At 47.5% G+C, this 14,226-nt stretch overlaps 1 protein-coding gene across 2 annotated transcripts; it reads left to right on the forward strand.

The window, feature by feature from the left end:
• The first annotated feature begins 1,267 nt into the window (after nucleotides 1-1,267).
• On the forward strand, nucleotides 1,268-14,179 carry prs23 (Serine protease 23). 2 transcript variants are annotated; one of them, NM_001140425.1, is made up of 3 exons: nucleotides 1,311-1,596; nucleotides 2,038-2,088; nucleotides 11,994-14,179. In NM_001140425.1, the coding sequence occupies exon 3, from the start codon at nucleotides 12,007-12,009 to the stop codon at nucleotides 13,153-13,155; it is 1,149 nt and encodes a 382-aa protein (NP_001133897.1). In that variant the 5' UTR covers nucleotides 1,311-1,596; nucleotides 2,038-2,088; nucleotides 11,994-12,006; the 3' UTR covers nucleotides 13,156-14,179. The 2 variants fall into 2 exon arrangements, with proteins under 2 accessions (XP_045552588.1, NP_001133897.1); XM_045696632.2 differs by lacking the exon at nucleotides 2,038-2,088 and having other exon boundaries at nucleotides 1,268-1,596.
• The last annotated feature ends 47 nt before the right edge of the window (nucleotides 14,180-14,226 follow it).

Genomic DNA, 14,226 nt, shown 5'->3' on the forward strand with positions numbered 1-14,226 from the left:
TACTCCTCCCTCCCTTCTCCTGCTATGTACTCCTCCCTCCCTTCTCCTGCTATGTACTCCTCCCTCCCTTCTCCTGCAATGTACTCCTCCCTCCCTTCTCCTGCTATGTACTCCTCCCTCCCTTCTCCTGCAATGTACTCCTCCCTCCCTTCTCCTGCTATGTATTCCTCCCTCCCTTCTCCTGCAATGTACTCCTCCCTCCCTTCTCCTGCTATGTATTCCTCCCTCCCTTCTCCTGCAATGTACTCCTCCCTCCCTTCTCCTGCTATGTACTCCTCCCTCCCTTCTCCTGCTATGTACTCCTCCCTCCCTTCTCCTGCTATTTACTCCTCCCTCCCTTCTCCTGCTATGTACTCCTCCCTCCCTTCTCCTGCTATGTATTCCTCCCTCCCTTCTCCTGCAATGTACTCCTCCCTCCCTTCTCCTGCTATGTATTCCTCCCTCCCTTCTCCTGCAATGTACTCCTCCCTCCCTTCTCCTGCTATGTATTCCTCCCTCCCTTCTCCTGCAATGTACTCCTCCCTCCCTTCTCCTGCTATGTATTCCTCCTTCCCTTCTCCTGCAATGTACTCCTCCCTCCCTTCTCCTGCAATGTACTCCTCCCTCCCTTCTCCTGCTATGTATTCCTCCCTCCCTTCTCCTGCAATGTACTCCTCCCTCCCTTCTCCTGCTATGTATTCCTCCCTCCCTTCTCCTGCAATGTACTCCTCCCTCCCTTCTCCTGCAATGTACTCCTCCCTCCCTTCTCCTGCTATGTACTCCTCCCTCCCTTCTCCTGCAATGTACTCCTCCCTCCCTTCTCCTGCAATGTACTCCTCCCTCCCTTCTCCTGCTATGTATTCCTCCTTCCCTTCTTCACCTCCTCCTCTTATTCTTCACTTCCTCACCTTTGCTCTCTCTATTCTTCTCTCCTTCTGTTTCTCCATTCCTTCAGTCCACACCCTAATTGTTTTAACACTGCAGGGCACTAACTCCAGCTTCACATTCAGTATCACAAAATCATAATCTGAAAACACTAACAGGTGCAAAGAATTATGATGATTGATGATGATGACATGTGTCATACTGTAACTGAATGTTCACTGCCTTTAGTCTGGATACAAAAATTCTGGAAATAATATCAGAATTCAGTGGGGGAAGGTTCATAAATAAATCAACAACAAATAGTTTCCTCATCTCTGATATTGTTTGTCAGCGTAAATCGTTGCCATGCAAATGACAAGCAAAATATCATCAGCCACGTGACCGGGCCGGTTATAGCAGAGGCAGTAGCTTTTGCTGGTGGTCATTAAACTCCGGTTAGAATCCACCGAGCGAGCGACTGTTTCAATGGAGGAGCGTCTACAGTGGACCGGTTGCCTTCGGAAATCTTTTGAGAGAATACATCGTTTTCATTTGACCTCCTCTCTCCTGATGTAAGGATCTACTTTTTGAAAGGACTAGTTTTACTTCCACCTCTTCGCAGCACCCGCGTTATCGCACCGATGCCCCTCTGATGTCCGCGCGGTAGCAGCAACAACCGCAGCTTCCCCAGACCCCCATCGCGTGCCACTTGCCAATGCAAACCAAGCGTACGTGGGTTGAAGCGCTCCGTGGGTAAGGATTTTCACCTTTTACAGCCTCTTATTTCATGTCTGCGTGATCTAGGTTATTATTCACCACCACCATTCCTATATAATTACCTATTCAGGCGTCCAGTGTAGGCTAATGAGCACGGGGAGCATCTGAGCGAGACTCTTTGAGAAGTTCTGGAATAATTCATGCCCAAGCAGATTTAAACGTATATCTATAGGCATATGTGAGCGATGGTGAAACAAAGTTTCATCAACATTTATAATGCAAACGTTCGTGTTTTGGACACTGTGTTGATATCTGTTAATAACAAAGTGCAAAGGTCATTGTCACTCTTTATCGTGTTATTTTAGCCGATACATCAGATCCCCAAAGTATTGGCTGACGTCATGGAGATAAGATATAATCAGAAGAAAAGAGATACTGTTTTAACCAGTACTTCCCGTTTGTTTGTTCATAAAACAGGTTCAGGACATTTCTACTGTCCAGGACATGAAGGCATACAGATAGATGCAAGTAGGCTACTGTTGGCTATAGTTTATACACCTTTTCTTATTCAGAATGACTTCATTCATTGGAAGGTATTACATGTTTATTAATGAACCATCACTTTAGGGGTTGGTTGCCTGATCCTACCACTGTGCTTTACAAACCTAAGCATTTTTTACCACGGACAAGCCACCACCCCTGCAGAGTGTTCTACAGCCTGCTGTATTCCTATGGATAAATCTAGTTGATAGAACCAGTATGATAGACTACTATACAGTCCCTGCTTCCAGTCTGTACTGAAAGACTACTATACAGTCCCTGCTTCCAGTCTGTACTGATAGACTACTATACAGTTCCTGCTTCCAGTCTGTACTGAAAGACTACTATACTTTCCCTGCTTCCAGTCTGTACTGATAGACTACTATACAGTTCCTGCTTCCAGTCTGTACTGAAAGACTACTATACAGTCCCTGCTTCCAGTCTGTACTGATAGACTACTATACAGTCCCTGCTTCCAGTCTGTACTGATAGACTACTATACAGTTCCTGCTTCCAGTCTGTACTGAAAGACTACTATACTTTCCCTGCTTCCAGTCTGTACTGATAGACTACTATACAGTCCCTGCTTCCAGTCTGTACTGATAGACTACTATACAGTTCCTGCTTCCAGTCTGTACTGAAAGACTACTATACAGTCCCTGCTTCCAGTCTGTACTGATAGACTACTATACAGTTCCTGCTTCCAGTCTGTACTGAAATACTACTATACAGTCCCTGCTTCCAGTCTGTACTGATAGACTACTATACAGTCCCTGCTTCCAGTCTGTACTGATAGACTACTATACAGTTCCTGCTTCCAGTCTGTACTGAAATACTACTATACAGTCCCTGCTTCCAGTCTGTACTGAAAGACTACTATACAGTCCCTGCTTCCAGTCTGTACTGATAGACTACTATACAGTTCCTGCTTCCAGTCTGTACTGAAAGACTACTATACAGTTCCTGCTTCCAGTCTGTACTGATAGACTACTATACAGTTCCTGCTTCCAGTCTGTACTGAAAGACTACTATACAGTTCCTGCTTCCAGTCTGTACTGGTGACGACTGAGAGGCAGAGTACCCTATTCCCTATGAAGTGCACTACTTTTGACTAGAACACCATAGAGAACTGGTAAAAAATAGTGTACTATATAGGGAATAGGGTGCCATTTGGGTATATAGGGAATAGGGTGCCATTTGGGACGTAACCACACAGTGAGAGTTTCCTCCTACTTGACACAGCGAACACAGCATCCTCACCCTCCCAGCCTCTGGAACTTTCCTCCAGCGCTGCCCTGCGCTGAATAGAGTACCTGACCTCTAACCTTTAACCCCAGGGGAAGGACATTTTTAAGCCATATTAAAACAGTGGAAGTTGTGTAACTGCTTGGCCGAATTCCACCGCAGCTCAAAATTCCTAAGGCAGAAATCTTAGTCCCTTGTGCACACAGCCCCCCCCCACCCCCCGTCCCCCCCACCCCCCGTCCCCAGTCTGGTGGCTAAAAATACGATGCAGGGCTCGCCGGGTCTGGGTTGGAGAATGTTTCCCAGCCGCTGTGACTGACGGTCCAGACATCCGGTCACATTCAGAAGGGCTCTGATCTCTCTGGTCACTGCAGCAGAACTACAGGTCTCTCTGGTCACTGCAGCAGAACTACAGATCTCTCTGGTCACTGCAGCAGAACTACAGATCTCTCTGATCGCTGCAGCAGAACTACAGATCTCTCTGATCGCTGCAGCAGAACTACAGATCTCTCTGATCGCTGCAGCAGAACTACAGATCTCTCTGATCGCTGCAGCAGAACTACAGATCTCTCTGGTTGCTGCAGCAGAACTACAGATCTCTCTGGTCGCTGCAGCAGAACTACAGATCTCTCTGGTTGCTGCGGCAGAACTACAGATCTCTCTGATCACTGCAGCAGAACTACAGATCTCTCTGATCGCTGCAGCAGAACTACAGGTCTCTCTGGTCACTGCAGCAGAACTACAGGTCTCTCTGGTCACTGCAGCAGAACTAAAGGTCTCTCTGATTGCTGCAGCAGAAGTACAGATCTCTCTGATCATTACAGCAGAACTACAGGTCTCTCTGGTCACTGCAGCAGAACTACAGGTCTCTCTGATCGCTGCAGCAGAAGTACAGATCTCTCTGATCAATGCAGCAGAACTACAGATCTCTCTGATCTCTCTGGTCGATGCAGCAGAACTACAGATCTCTCTGGTCACTGCAGCAGAACTACAGATCTCTCTGATCGCTGCAGCAGAACTACAGATCTTTCTGGTCACTGCAGCAGAACTACAGATCTCTCTGGTCACTGCAGCAGAACTACAGATCTCTCTGATCGCTGCAGCAGAAGTACAAATCTCTCTGATCTCTCTGATCAATGCAGCAGAACTACAGATCTCTCTGATCTCTCTGGTTGCTGCAGCAGAACTACAGATCTCTCTGGTCACTGCATCAGAACTACAGATCTCTCTGATCGCTGCAGCAGAACTACATGTCTCTCTGGTGACTGCAGCAGAACTACAGATCTTTCTGGTCACTGCAGCAGAACTACAGATCTCTCTGGTCACTGCAGCAGAACTACAGATCTCTCTGATCGCTGCAGCAGAAGTACAAATCTCTCTGATCTCTCTGATCAATGCAGCAGAACTACAGATCTCTCTGATCTCTCTGGTTGCTGCAGCAGAACTACAGATCTCTCTGATCTCTCTGGTCACTGCATCAGAACTACAGATCTCTCTGATCGCTGCAGCAGAACTACATGTCTCTCTGGTGACTGCAGCAGAACTACAGATCTCTCTGGTCACTGCAGCAGAACTACAGATCTCTCTGGTCACTGCAGCAGAACTACAGATCTCTCTGGTCACTGCAGCAGAACTACAGATCTCTCTGGTCACTTCAGCAGAACTACAGATCTCTCTGGTCACTGCAGCAGAACTACAGGTTTCTCTGGTCGCTGCAGCAGAAATACAGGTCTCTCTGGTCGCTGCAGCAGAACTACAGATCTCTCTGGTGACTGCAGCAGAACTACAGATCTCTCTGGTGACTGCAGCAGAACTACAGATCTCTCTGGTGACTGCAGCAGAACTACAGATCTCTCTGACTGCTGCAGCAGAACAACAGATCTCTCTGGTCTCTTTGCTCGCTGCAGCAGAACTACAGTGTCTATAGACAGCATGACTAGTATAAGAAATAGCATCATCAAATAAACAAATACTAAATCATATGTAACAGTGAGAGAATGGTCTGTTTTATCAGCTGAAAGACCCTTGATGTATTACTGGCTCCCCACATCTCACCTGTCTAGGTATTACTGGCTCACTACATCTCACCTGTCTAGGTGTTACTAGCTCACCACATCTCACCTGTCTAGGTATTACTAGCTCACCACATCTCACCTGTCTAGGTATTACTGGCTCACCACATCTCACCTGTCTAGGTGTTACTGGCTCACCACATCTCACCTGTCTAGGTGTTACTAGCTCACTACATCTCACCTGTCTAGGTGTTACTAGCTCACCACATCTCACCTGTCTAGATGTTACTAGCTCACTACATCTCACCTGTCTAGGTATTACTAGCTCACTACATCTCACCTGTCTAGGTATTACTGGCTCACCACATCTCACCTGTCTAGGTGTTACTAGCTCACTACATCTCACCTGTCTAGGTGTTACTGGCTCAACACATCTCACCTGTCTAGGTGTTACTGGCTCCCCACATCTCACCTGTCTAGGTATTACTGGCTCCCCACATCTCACCTGTCTAGGTATTACTGGCTCACCACATCTGACCTGTCTAGGTATTACTAGCTCACCACATCTCACCTGTCTAGGTGTTACTAGCTCACTACATCTCACCTGTCTAGGTATTACTGGCTCCCCACATCTCACCTGTCTAGGTGTTACTAGCTCCCCACATCTCACCTGTCTAGGTATTACTGGCTCACTACATCTCACCTGTCTAGGTATTACTGGCTCACCACATCTCACCTGTCTAGGTATTACTAGCTCACCACATCTCACCTGTCTAGGTGTTACTAGCTCACCACATCTCACCTGTCTAGGTATTACTGGCTCACTACATCTCACCTGTCTAGGTGTTACTAGCTCACCACATCTCACCTGTCTAGGTGTTACTAGCTCACCACATCTCACCTGTCTAGGTATTACTAGCTCACCACATCTCACCTGTCTAGGTGTTACTGGCTCACCACATCTCACCTGTCTAGGTATTACTGGCTCACTACATCTCACCTGTCTAGGTATTACTAGCTCACCACATCTCACCTGTCTAGGTGTTACTAGCTCACCACATCTCACCTGTCTAGGTATTACTAGCTCACTACATCTCACCTGTCTAAGTGTTACTAGCTCACCACATCTCACCTGTCTAGGTGTTACTGGCTCACCACATCTCACCTGTCTAGGTATTACTGGCTCACCACATCTCACCTGTCTAGGTATTACTAGCTCACCACATCTCAACTGTCTAGGTATTACTAGCTCACCACATCTCACCTGTCTAGGTATTACTGGCTCACTACATCTCACCTGTCTAGGTATTACTGGCTCACTACATCTCACCTGTCTAGGTGTTACTAGCTCACTACATCTCACCTGTCTAGGTGTTACTAGCTCACCACATCTCACCTGTCTAGGTATTACTGGCTCACCACATCTCACCTGTCTAGGTATTACTGGCTCACCACATCTCACCTGTCTAGGTATTACTGGCTCACCACATCTCACCTGTCTAGGTATTACTAGCTCACCACATCTCACCTGTCTAGGTTTTACTAGCTCACCACATCTCACCTGTCTAGGTGTTACTGGCTCACCACATCTCTCCTGTCTAGGTATTACTGGCTCACTACATCTCACCTGTCTAGGTATTACTAGCTCACCACATCTCACCTGTCTAGGTGTTACTAGCTCACCACATCTCACCTGTCTAGGTATTACTAGCTCACTACATCTCACCTGTCTAAGTGTTACTAGCTCACCACATCTCACCTGTCTAGGTGTTACCGGCTCACCACATCTCACCTGTCTAGGTATTACTGGCTCACCACATCTCACCTGTCTAGGTATTACTAGCTCACCACATCTCACCTGTCTAGGTATTACTGGCTCACTACATCTCACCTGTCTAGGTGTTACTAGCTCACCACATCTCACCTGTCTAGGTATTACTGGCTCACCACATCTCACCTGTCTAGGTGTTACTAGCTCACTACATCTCACCTGTCTAGGTATTACTAGCTCACCACATCTCACCTGTCTAGTTATTACTAGCTCACCACATCTCACCTGTCTAGGTGTTACTGGCTCACTACATCTCACCTGTCTAGGTATTACTAGCTCACTACATCTCACCTGTTCAGGTGTTACTGGCTCACTACATCTCACCTGTCTAGGTATTACTAGCTCACTACATCTCACCTGTCTAGGTGTTACTGGCTCACTACATCTCACCTGTCTAGGTATTACTGGCTCACTACATCTTACCTGTCTAGGTATTACTAGCTCCCCACATCTCACCTGTCTAGGTATTACTAGCTCACCACATCTCACCTGTCTAGGTATTACTGGCTCACTACATCTCACCTGTCTAGGTGTTACTCGCTCACTACATCTCACCTGTCTAGGTATTACTGGCTCACTACATCTCACCTGTCTAGGTGTTACTAGCTCACCACATCTCACCTGTCTAGGTATTACTGGCTCACCACATCTCACCTGTCTAGGTATTACTGGCTCACTACATCTCACCTGTCTAGGTGTTACTAGCTCACCACATCTCACCTGTCTAGGTATTACTGGCTCACCACATCTCACCTGTCTAGGTGTTACTAGCTCACTACATCTCACCTGTCTAGGTATTACTAGCTCACCACATCTCACCTGTCTAGTTATTACTAGCTCACCACATCTCACCTGTCTAGGTGTTACTGGCTCACTACATCTCACCTGTCTAGGTATTACTAGCTCACTACATCTCACCTGTTCAGGTGTTACTGGCTCACTACATCTCACCTGTCTAGGTATTACTAGCTCACTACATCTCACCTGTCTAGGTGTTACTGGCTCACTACATCTCACCTGTCTAGGTATTACTGGCTCACTACATCTCACCTGTCTAGGTATTACTAGCTCCCCACATCTCACCTGTCTAGGTATTACTAGCTCACCACATCTCACCTGTCTAGGTATTACTGGCTCACTACATCTCACCTGTCTAGGTGTTACTCGCTCACTACATCTCACCTGTCTAGGTATTACTGGCTCACTACATCTCACCTGTCTAGGTGTTACTAGCTCACCACATCTCACCTGTCTAGGTATTACTGGCTCACCACATCTCACCTGTCTAGGTATTACTGGCTCACCACATCTCACCTGTCTAGGTATTACTGGCTCACCACATCTCACCTGTCTAGGTATTACTAGCTCACCACATCTCACCTGTCTAGGTATTACTAGCTCACCACATCTCACCTGTCTAGGTATTACTAGCTCACCACATCTCACCTGTCTAGGTATTACTAGCTCACCACATCTCACCTGTCTAGGTATTACTGGCTCACCACATCTCACCTGTCTAGGTGTTACTAGCTCACTACATCTCACCTTTTCAGGTATTACTAGCTCACTACATCTCACCTGTCTAGGTGTTACTGGCTCACTACATCTCACCTGTCTAGGTATTACTGGCTCACTACATCTCACCTGTCTAGGTATTACTAGCTCCCCACATCTCACCTGTCTAGGTATTACTAGCTCACCACATCTCACCTGTCTAGGTATAACTGGCTCACTACATCTCACCTGTCTAGGTGTTACTCGCTCACTACATCTCACCTGTCTAGGTATTACTGGCTCACCACATCTCACCTGTCTAGGTATTACTAGCTCACCACATCTCACCTGTCTAGGTATTACTGGCTCACTACATCTCACCTGTCTAGGTATTACTAGCTCACCACATCTCACCTGTCTAGGTGTTACTAGCTCACTACATCTCACCTGTCTAGGTATTACTGGTTCACTACATCTCACCTGTCTAGGTGTTACTAGCTCACTACATCTCACCTGTCTAGGTATTACTAGCTCACTACATCTCACCTGTCTAGGTATTACTAGCTCACCACATCTCACCTGTCTAGGTATTACTAGCTCACTACATCTCACCTGTCTAGGTGTTACTAGCTCACTACATCTCACCTGTCTAGGTATTACTAGCTCACCACATCTCACCTGTCTAGGTATTACTAGCTCACTACATCTCACCTGTCTAGGTGTTACTAGCTCACCACATCTCACCTGTCTAGGTATTACTAGCTCACCACATCTCACCTGTCTAGTTGTTACTAGCTCACTACATCTCACCTGTCTAGGTGTTACTAGCTCACTACATCTCACCTGTCTAGGTGTTACTAGCTCACTACATCTCACCTGTCTAGGTATTACTGGCACACTACATCTCACCTGTCTAGGTGTTACTAGCTCACTACATCTCACCTGTCTAGGTGTTACTAGCTCACCACATCTCACCTGTCTAGGTATTACTGGCTCACCACATCTCACCTGTCTAGGTATTACTGGCTCACCACATCTCACCTGTCTAGGTATTACTGGCTCACCACATCTCACCTGTCTAGGTATTACTAGCTCACCACATCTCACCTGTCTAGGTATTACTAGCTCACCACATCTCACCTGTCTAGGTATTACTAGCTCACTACATCTCACCTGTCTAGGTATTACTAGCTCACCACATCTCACCTGTCTAGGTATTACTGGCTCACCACATCTCACCTGTCTAGGTGTTACTAGCTCACTACATCTCACCTGTCTAGGTATTACTAGCTCACCACATCTCACCTGTCTAGGTATTACTGGCTCCCCACATCTCACCTGTCTAGGTATTACTAGCTCACCACATCTCACCTGTCTAGGTGTTACTGGCTCACTACATCTCACCTGTCTAGGTATTACTAGCTCACTACATCTCACCTGTTCAGGTGTTACTGGCTCACTACATCTCACCTGTCTAGGTATTACTAGCTCACTACATCTCACCTGTCTAGGTGTTACTGGCTCACTACATCTCACCTGTCTAGGTATTACTGGCTCACTACATCTCACCTGTCTAGGTATTACTAGCTCCCCACATCTCACCTGTCTAGGTATTACTAGCTCACCACATCTCACCTGTCTAGGTGTTACTAGCTCACTACATCTCACCTGTCTAGGTATTACTAGCTCACTACATCTCACCTGTCTAGGTATTACTAGCTCACCACATCTCACCTGTCTAGGTATTACTAGCTCACTACATCTCACCTGTCTAGGTGTTACTAGCTCACCACATCTCACCTGTCTAGGTATTACTAGCTCACCACATCTCACCTGTCTAGTTATTACTAGCTCACTACATCTCACCTGTCTAGGTGTTACTAGCTCACTACATCTCACCTGTCTAGGTGTTACTAGCTCACTACATCTCACCTGTCTAGGTGTTACTAGCTCACTACATCTCACCTGTCTAGGTGTTACTAGCTCACTACATCTCACCTGTCTAGGTATTACTGGCACACTACATCTCACCTGTCTAGGTGTTACTAGCTCACTACATCTCACCTGTCTAGGTGTTACTAGCTCACTACATCTCACCTGTCTAGGTGTTACTAGCTCACCACATCTCACCTGTCTAGGTGTTACTAGCTCACTACATCTCACCTGTCTAGGTGTTACTAGCTCACTACATCTCACCTGTCTAGGTGTTACTAGCTCACTACATCTCACCTGTCTAGGTGTTACTGGCTCCCCACATCTCACCTGTCTAGGTATTACTGGCTCACCACATCTCACCTGTCTAGGTATTACTAGCTCACCACATCTCACCTGTCTAGGTGTTACTAGCTCCCCACATCTCACCTGTCTAGGTATTACTAGCTCACCACATCTCACCTGTCTAGGTATTACTAGCTCACCACATCTCACCTGTCTAGGTATTACTAGCTCACTACATCTCACCTGTCTAGGTATTACTGGCTCACCACATCTCACCTGTTTTGGTATTACTAGCTCACTACATCTCACCTGTCTAGGTATTACTTGCTCACTACATCTCACCTGTCTAGGAATTACTAGCTCACCACATCTCACCTGTCTAGGTGTTACTGGCTCAACACATCTCACCTGTCTAGGTGTTACTAGCTCACTACATCTCACCTGTCTAGGTGTTACTGGCTCACCACATCTCACCTGTCTAGTTGTTACTGGCTCACCACATCTCACCTGTCTAGGTATTACTGGCTCACCACATCTCACCTGTCTAGGTATTACTGGCTCACTACATCTCACCTGTCTAGGTATTACTAGCTCACCACATCTCACCTGTCTAGGTGTTACTGGCTCACCACATCTCACCTGTCTAGGTATTACTAGCTCACTACATCTCACCTGTCTAGGTATTACTGGCTCACCACATCTCACCTGTCTAGGTATTACTAGCTCCCCACATCTCACCTGTCTAGGTATTTAGTGACATCACACTTCACCCCTACCTACATGTACAAATTACCTCAACTACTCGGTACCGGTACCCCCAGTATATAGCCTTGTTGTTGTTGTTATGTTACTTTTTATTATACTTTAGTTTATTTGGTAAATATTTTCTTAACTCTTCTTGAACTGCATTGTTGGTTAAGGGCTTGTAAGTAAGCATTTCACGGTAAGGTCTACACCTGTTGTATTCGGTGCATGTGACAAATAAAGTTTGATTTGAGCTCACCTGCCTAGGTATTTAGTGATATCACATCTCACCTGCCTAGGTATTTAGTGATATCACATCTCACCTGTCCTCTCCCTTTCTCCTCTTCTAGGTCTCCCTCCTCCATGGCCTCTTTTCCCTCCATCCCATCCCCCCTTCCCCTCCTCTCCCTCTTCCTCCTCCTCTCCATCCCTCCAGTGGCTCCTATCCAGCACCAATGGCCCCTGCAGCGCGTCCCTGTGGTCTTACCCCAGGTGACAGAGGACCGCCCCGCCCCCCACTTCCAGGCTGACGCCCGATTGGACGTCACCTCCCCATGTGACCCGGAATGCCACAAGAAGGCTCTTCCCCCCAGCTACTGGGACCTGCGTAGCATCCTGTCATACGAGACACTCCATAGCAACGGTCGCCTCACCGAAACCGCCGTGGGGATCTACGGGTACACCGCCCGCCCCCAGACCACGCCAGCACTGCCTTCCCGACGCAAACGTCAGATCTTTGGCCATGACGGGCGTTTCAGCATCGTAGGGCAAGACTTCCTGTTGAACTACCCATTCTCGGCAGCGGTCAAGCTGTCCACCGGGTGTTCCGGAACACTGGTGGGCGACCGGCACGTTCTGACCGCCGCCCACTGCGTCCACGACGGGAAGAACTACGTGAAAGGGGCGCAAAAGCTCCGGGTGGGTTTCCTGAAGCCAAAGCATCGTGACTCTCCCAATCCTGCCTCTGCCACCAATGCATCCAACGCCCATCCATCACCCCCAGATAAGATGAAGTTCCAGTGGATTCGTGCCAAGCGCACCCACGTGCCCAAAGGCTGGATCAAAGGCAACGCCAACGACATCGGAATGGACTACGACTACGCCTTATTAGAGCTCAAGAAGGCCCACAAAAGACGCCACATGAAGCTGGGCGTCTCCCCGCCGGCGAAGCAACTGCCCGGGCGCAGGGTCCAGTTCTCCGGCTATGACAATGACCGGCCGGGCCAGCTGGTCTACCGGTTCTGCCGGGCTGGAGAGGAGACGCCAGACCTTCTCTACCAGCACTGTGATGCCCAGCCCGGGGCCAGCGGCTCGGGGATTTACGCTCGTATGTGGGACCGGAGGCGGCGGCGCTGGGAGAGGAAGGTGATCGGGGTGTTCTCAGGGCACCAGTGGGTGGATCGAGACGGGGCGTCGCAGGAGTTTAACGTGGCGGTGAGGGTGACGCCTCTGAAATACGCCCAGATCTGCTACTGGATCAAGGGAAACTATGTAGACTGCCGAGAAGGATGAGGAAGTGGTGGACATGTCATGCACATACTGTACACACACACACACACACACACACACAAGGAGGATTGATGGAGGAGAAAGTGAAGGGGGTCTTCACTTCCCTTGCTGAGGAAGTGAAGTTGACCAGTGGACATGTCATTCATACACATGCAGTACACACTTCATCATGCATTAATACTGTTTCATTACTAATACATCCATCGTTGTGCATGCAGAGACATCCTGCCAACACACAACTAGAACCACTCACATTTACACCCAGGAAGTCCTACTGTACATACACCCTCACTAACCCTTTCCATCGTACATGAAATAAAATGTACAAATGTATTCGTGCCCTTCTTACTGCATGATCAACACTGTGCTTTGAAACACAACTGAAAGGTCTTATGACTGAGCTTTAGAAGATGGCTTTGACCAGGGACTCCCTGGACCAACGTGTCATGATGGTGAAGAGAACATTTACTGCACTGAAAGAAAGGATGAAATAAGAGGAACAAGACGTGTAAGAGATTGGTGGAGAGCCAGACGCAGTTTCACTGCTAATTCTATAGATTGTCGAGCTCTGTTGGGACATCTTTTTTTTCTGTTATTGCCAATGAATGTAACCCTGTCATCAACCAAAGGTGCTACCCTGCTCTTCAAAAATGTAAACTCAAGGTAAAGTACAGTACAAACTGTTGGTTTTTCAAATGGACCTGAGTAAAATATCCATAGCTCCCTCTGCTGGGCCAAATCCAATACTACAGGCCACTCTGCTGGGCCAAATCCAATACTACAGGCCACTCTGCTGGGCCAAATCCAATACTACAGGCCACTTTGCTGCGTAGCACCAGAGTACTGACCCTGTCGTACTGACCCTGTCGTACAGACCCTGTCGTACTGACCCTCAACTACTCATGATATGCACTTTGTCAAACTTTATGGGTGAGCTATTTTTCTGTTTCAAAAACAATTGTGCAGTGATATATATATATCAACTTTATAATGCTTTGGAATAAAATGCATAATGCGGTTTTGCTAATGGGTCTTTGTGGTTTCATCTCTTATCTACACGATCTCATGGACAAA

The sequence above is a fragment of the Salmo salar genome, chromosome 16 (genome assembly GCF_965601325.2).
Source record: "Salmo salar chromosome 16, fSalSal1, whole genome shotgun sequence".
NCBI classification, from domain to species: Eukaryota; Metazoa; Chordata; class Actinopteri; order Salmoniformes; family Salmonidae; genus Salmo; species Salmo salar.

Bases quoted from the DNA above. Each gene is read 5' to 3' on its own strand.
- prs23 (XM_045696632.2), top strand. From the start codon at position 1,559: ATGCAAACCAAGCGTACGTGGGTTGAAGCGCTCCGTGG. The intron at 1,597-11,993 runs GTAAGGATTTTC...CTCCTCTTCTAG, and splicing joins TGGGTTGAAGCGCTCCGTGG to GTCTCCCTCCTCCATGGCCT.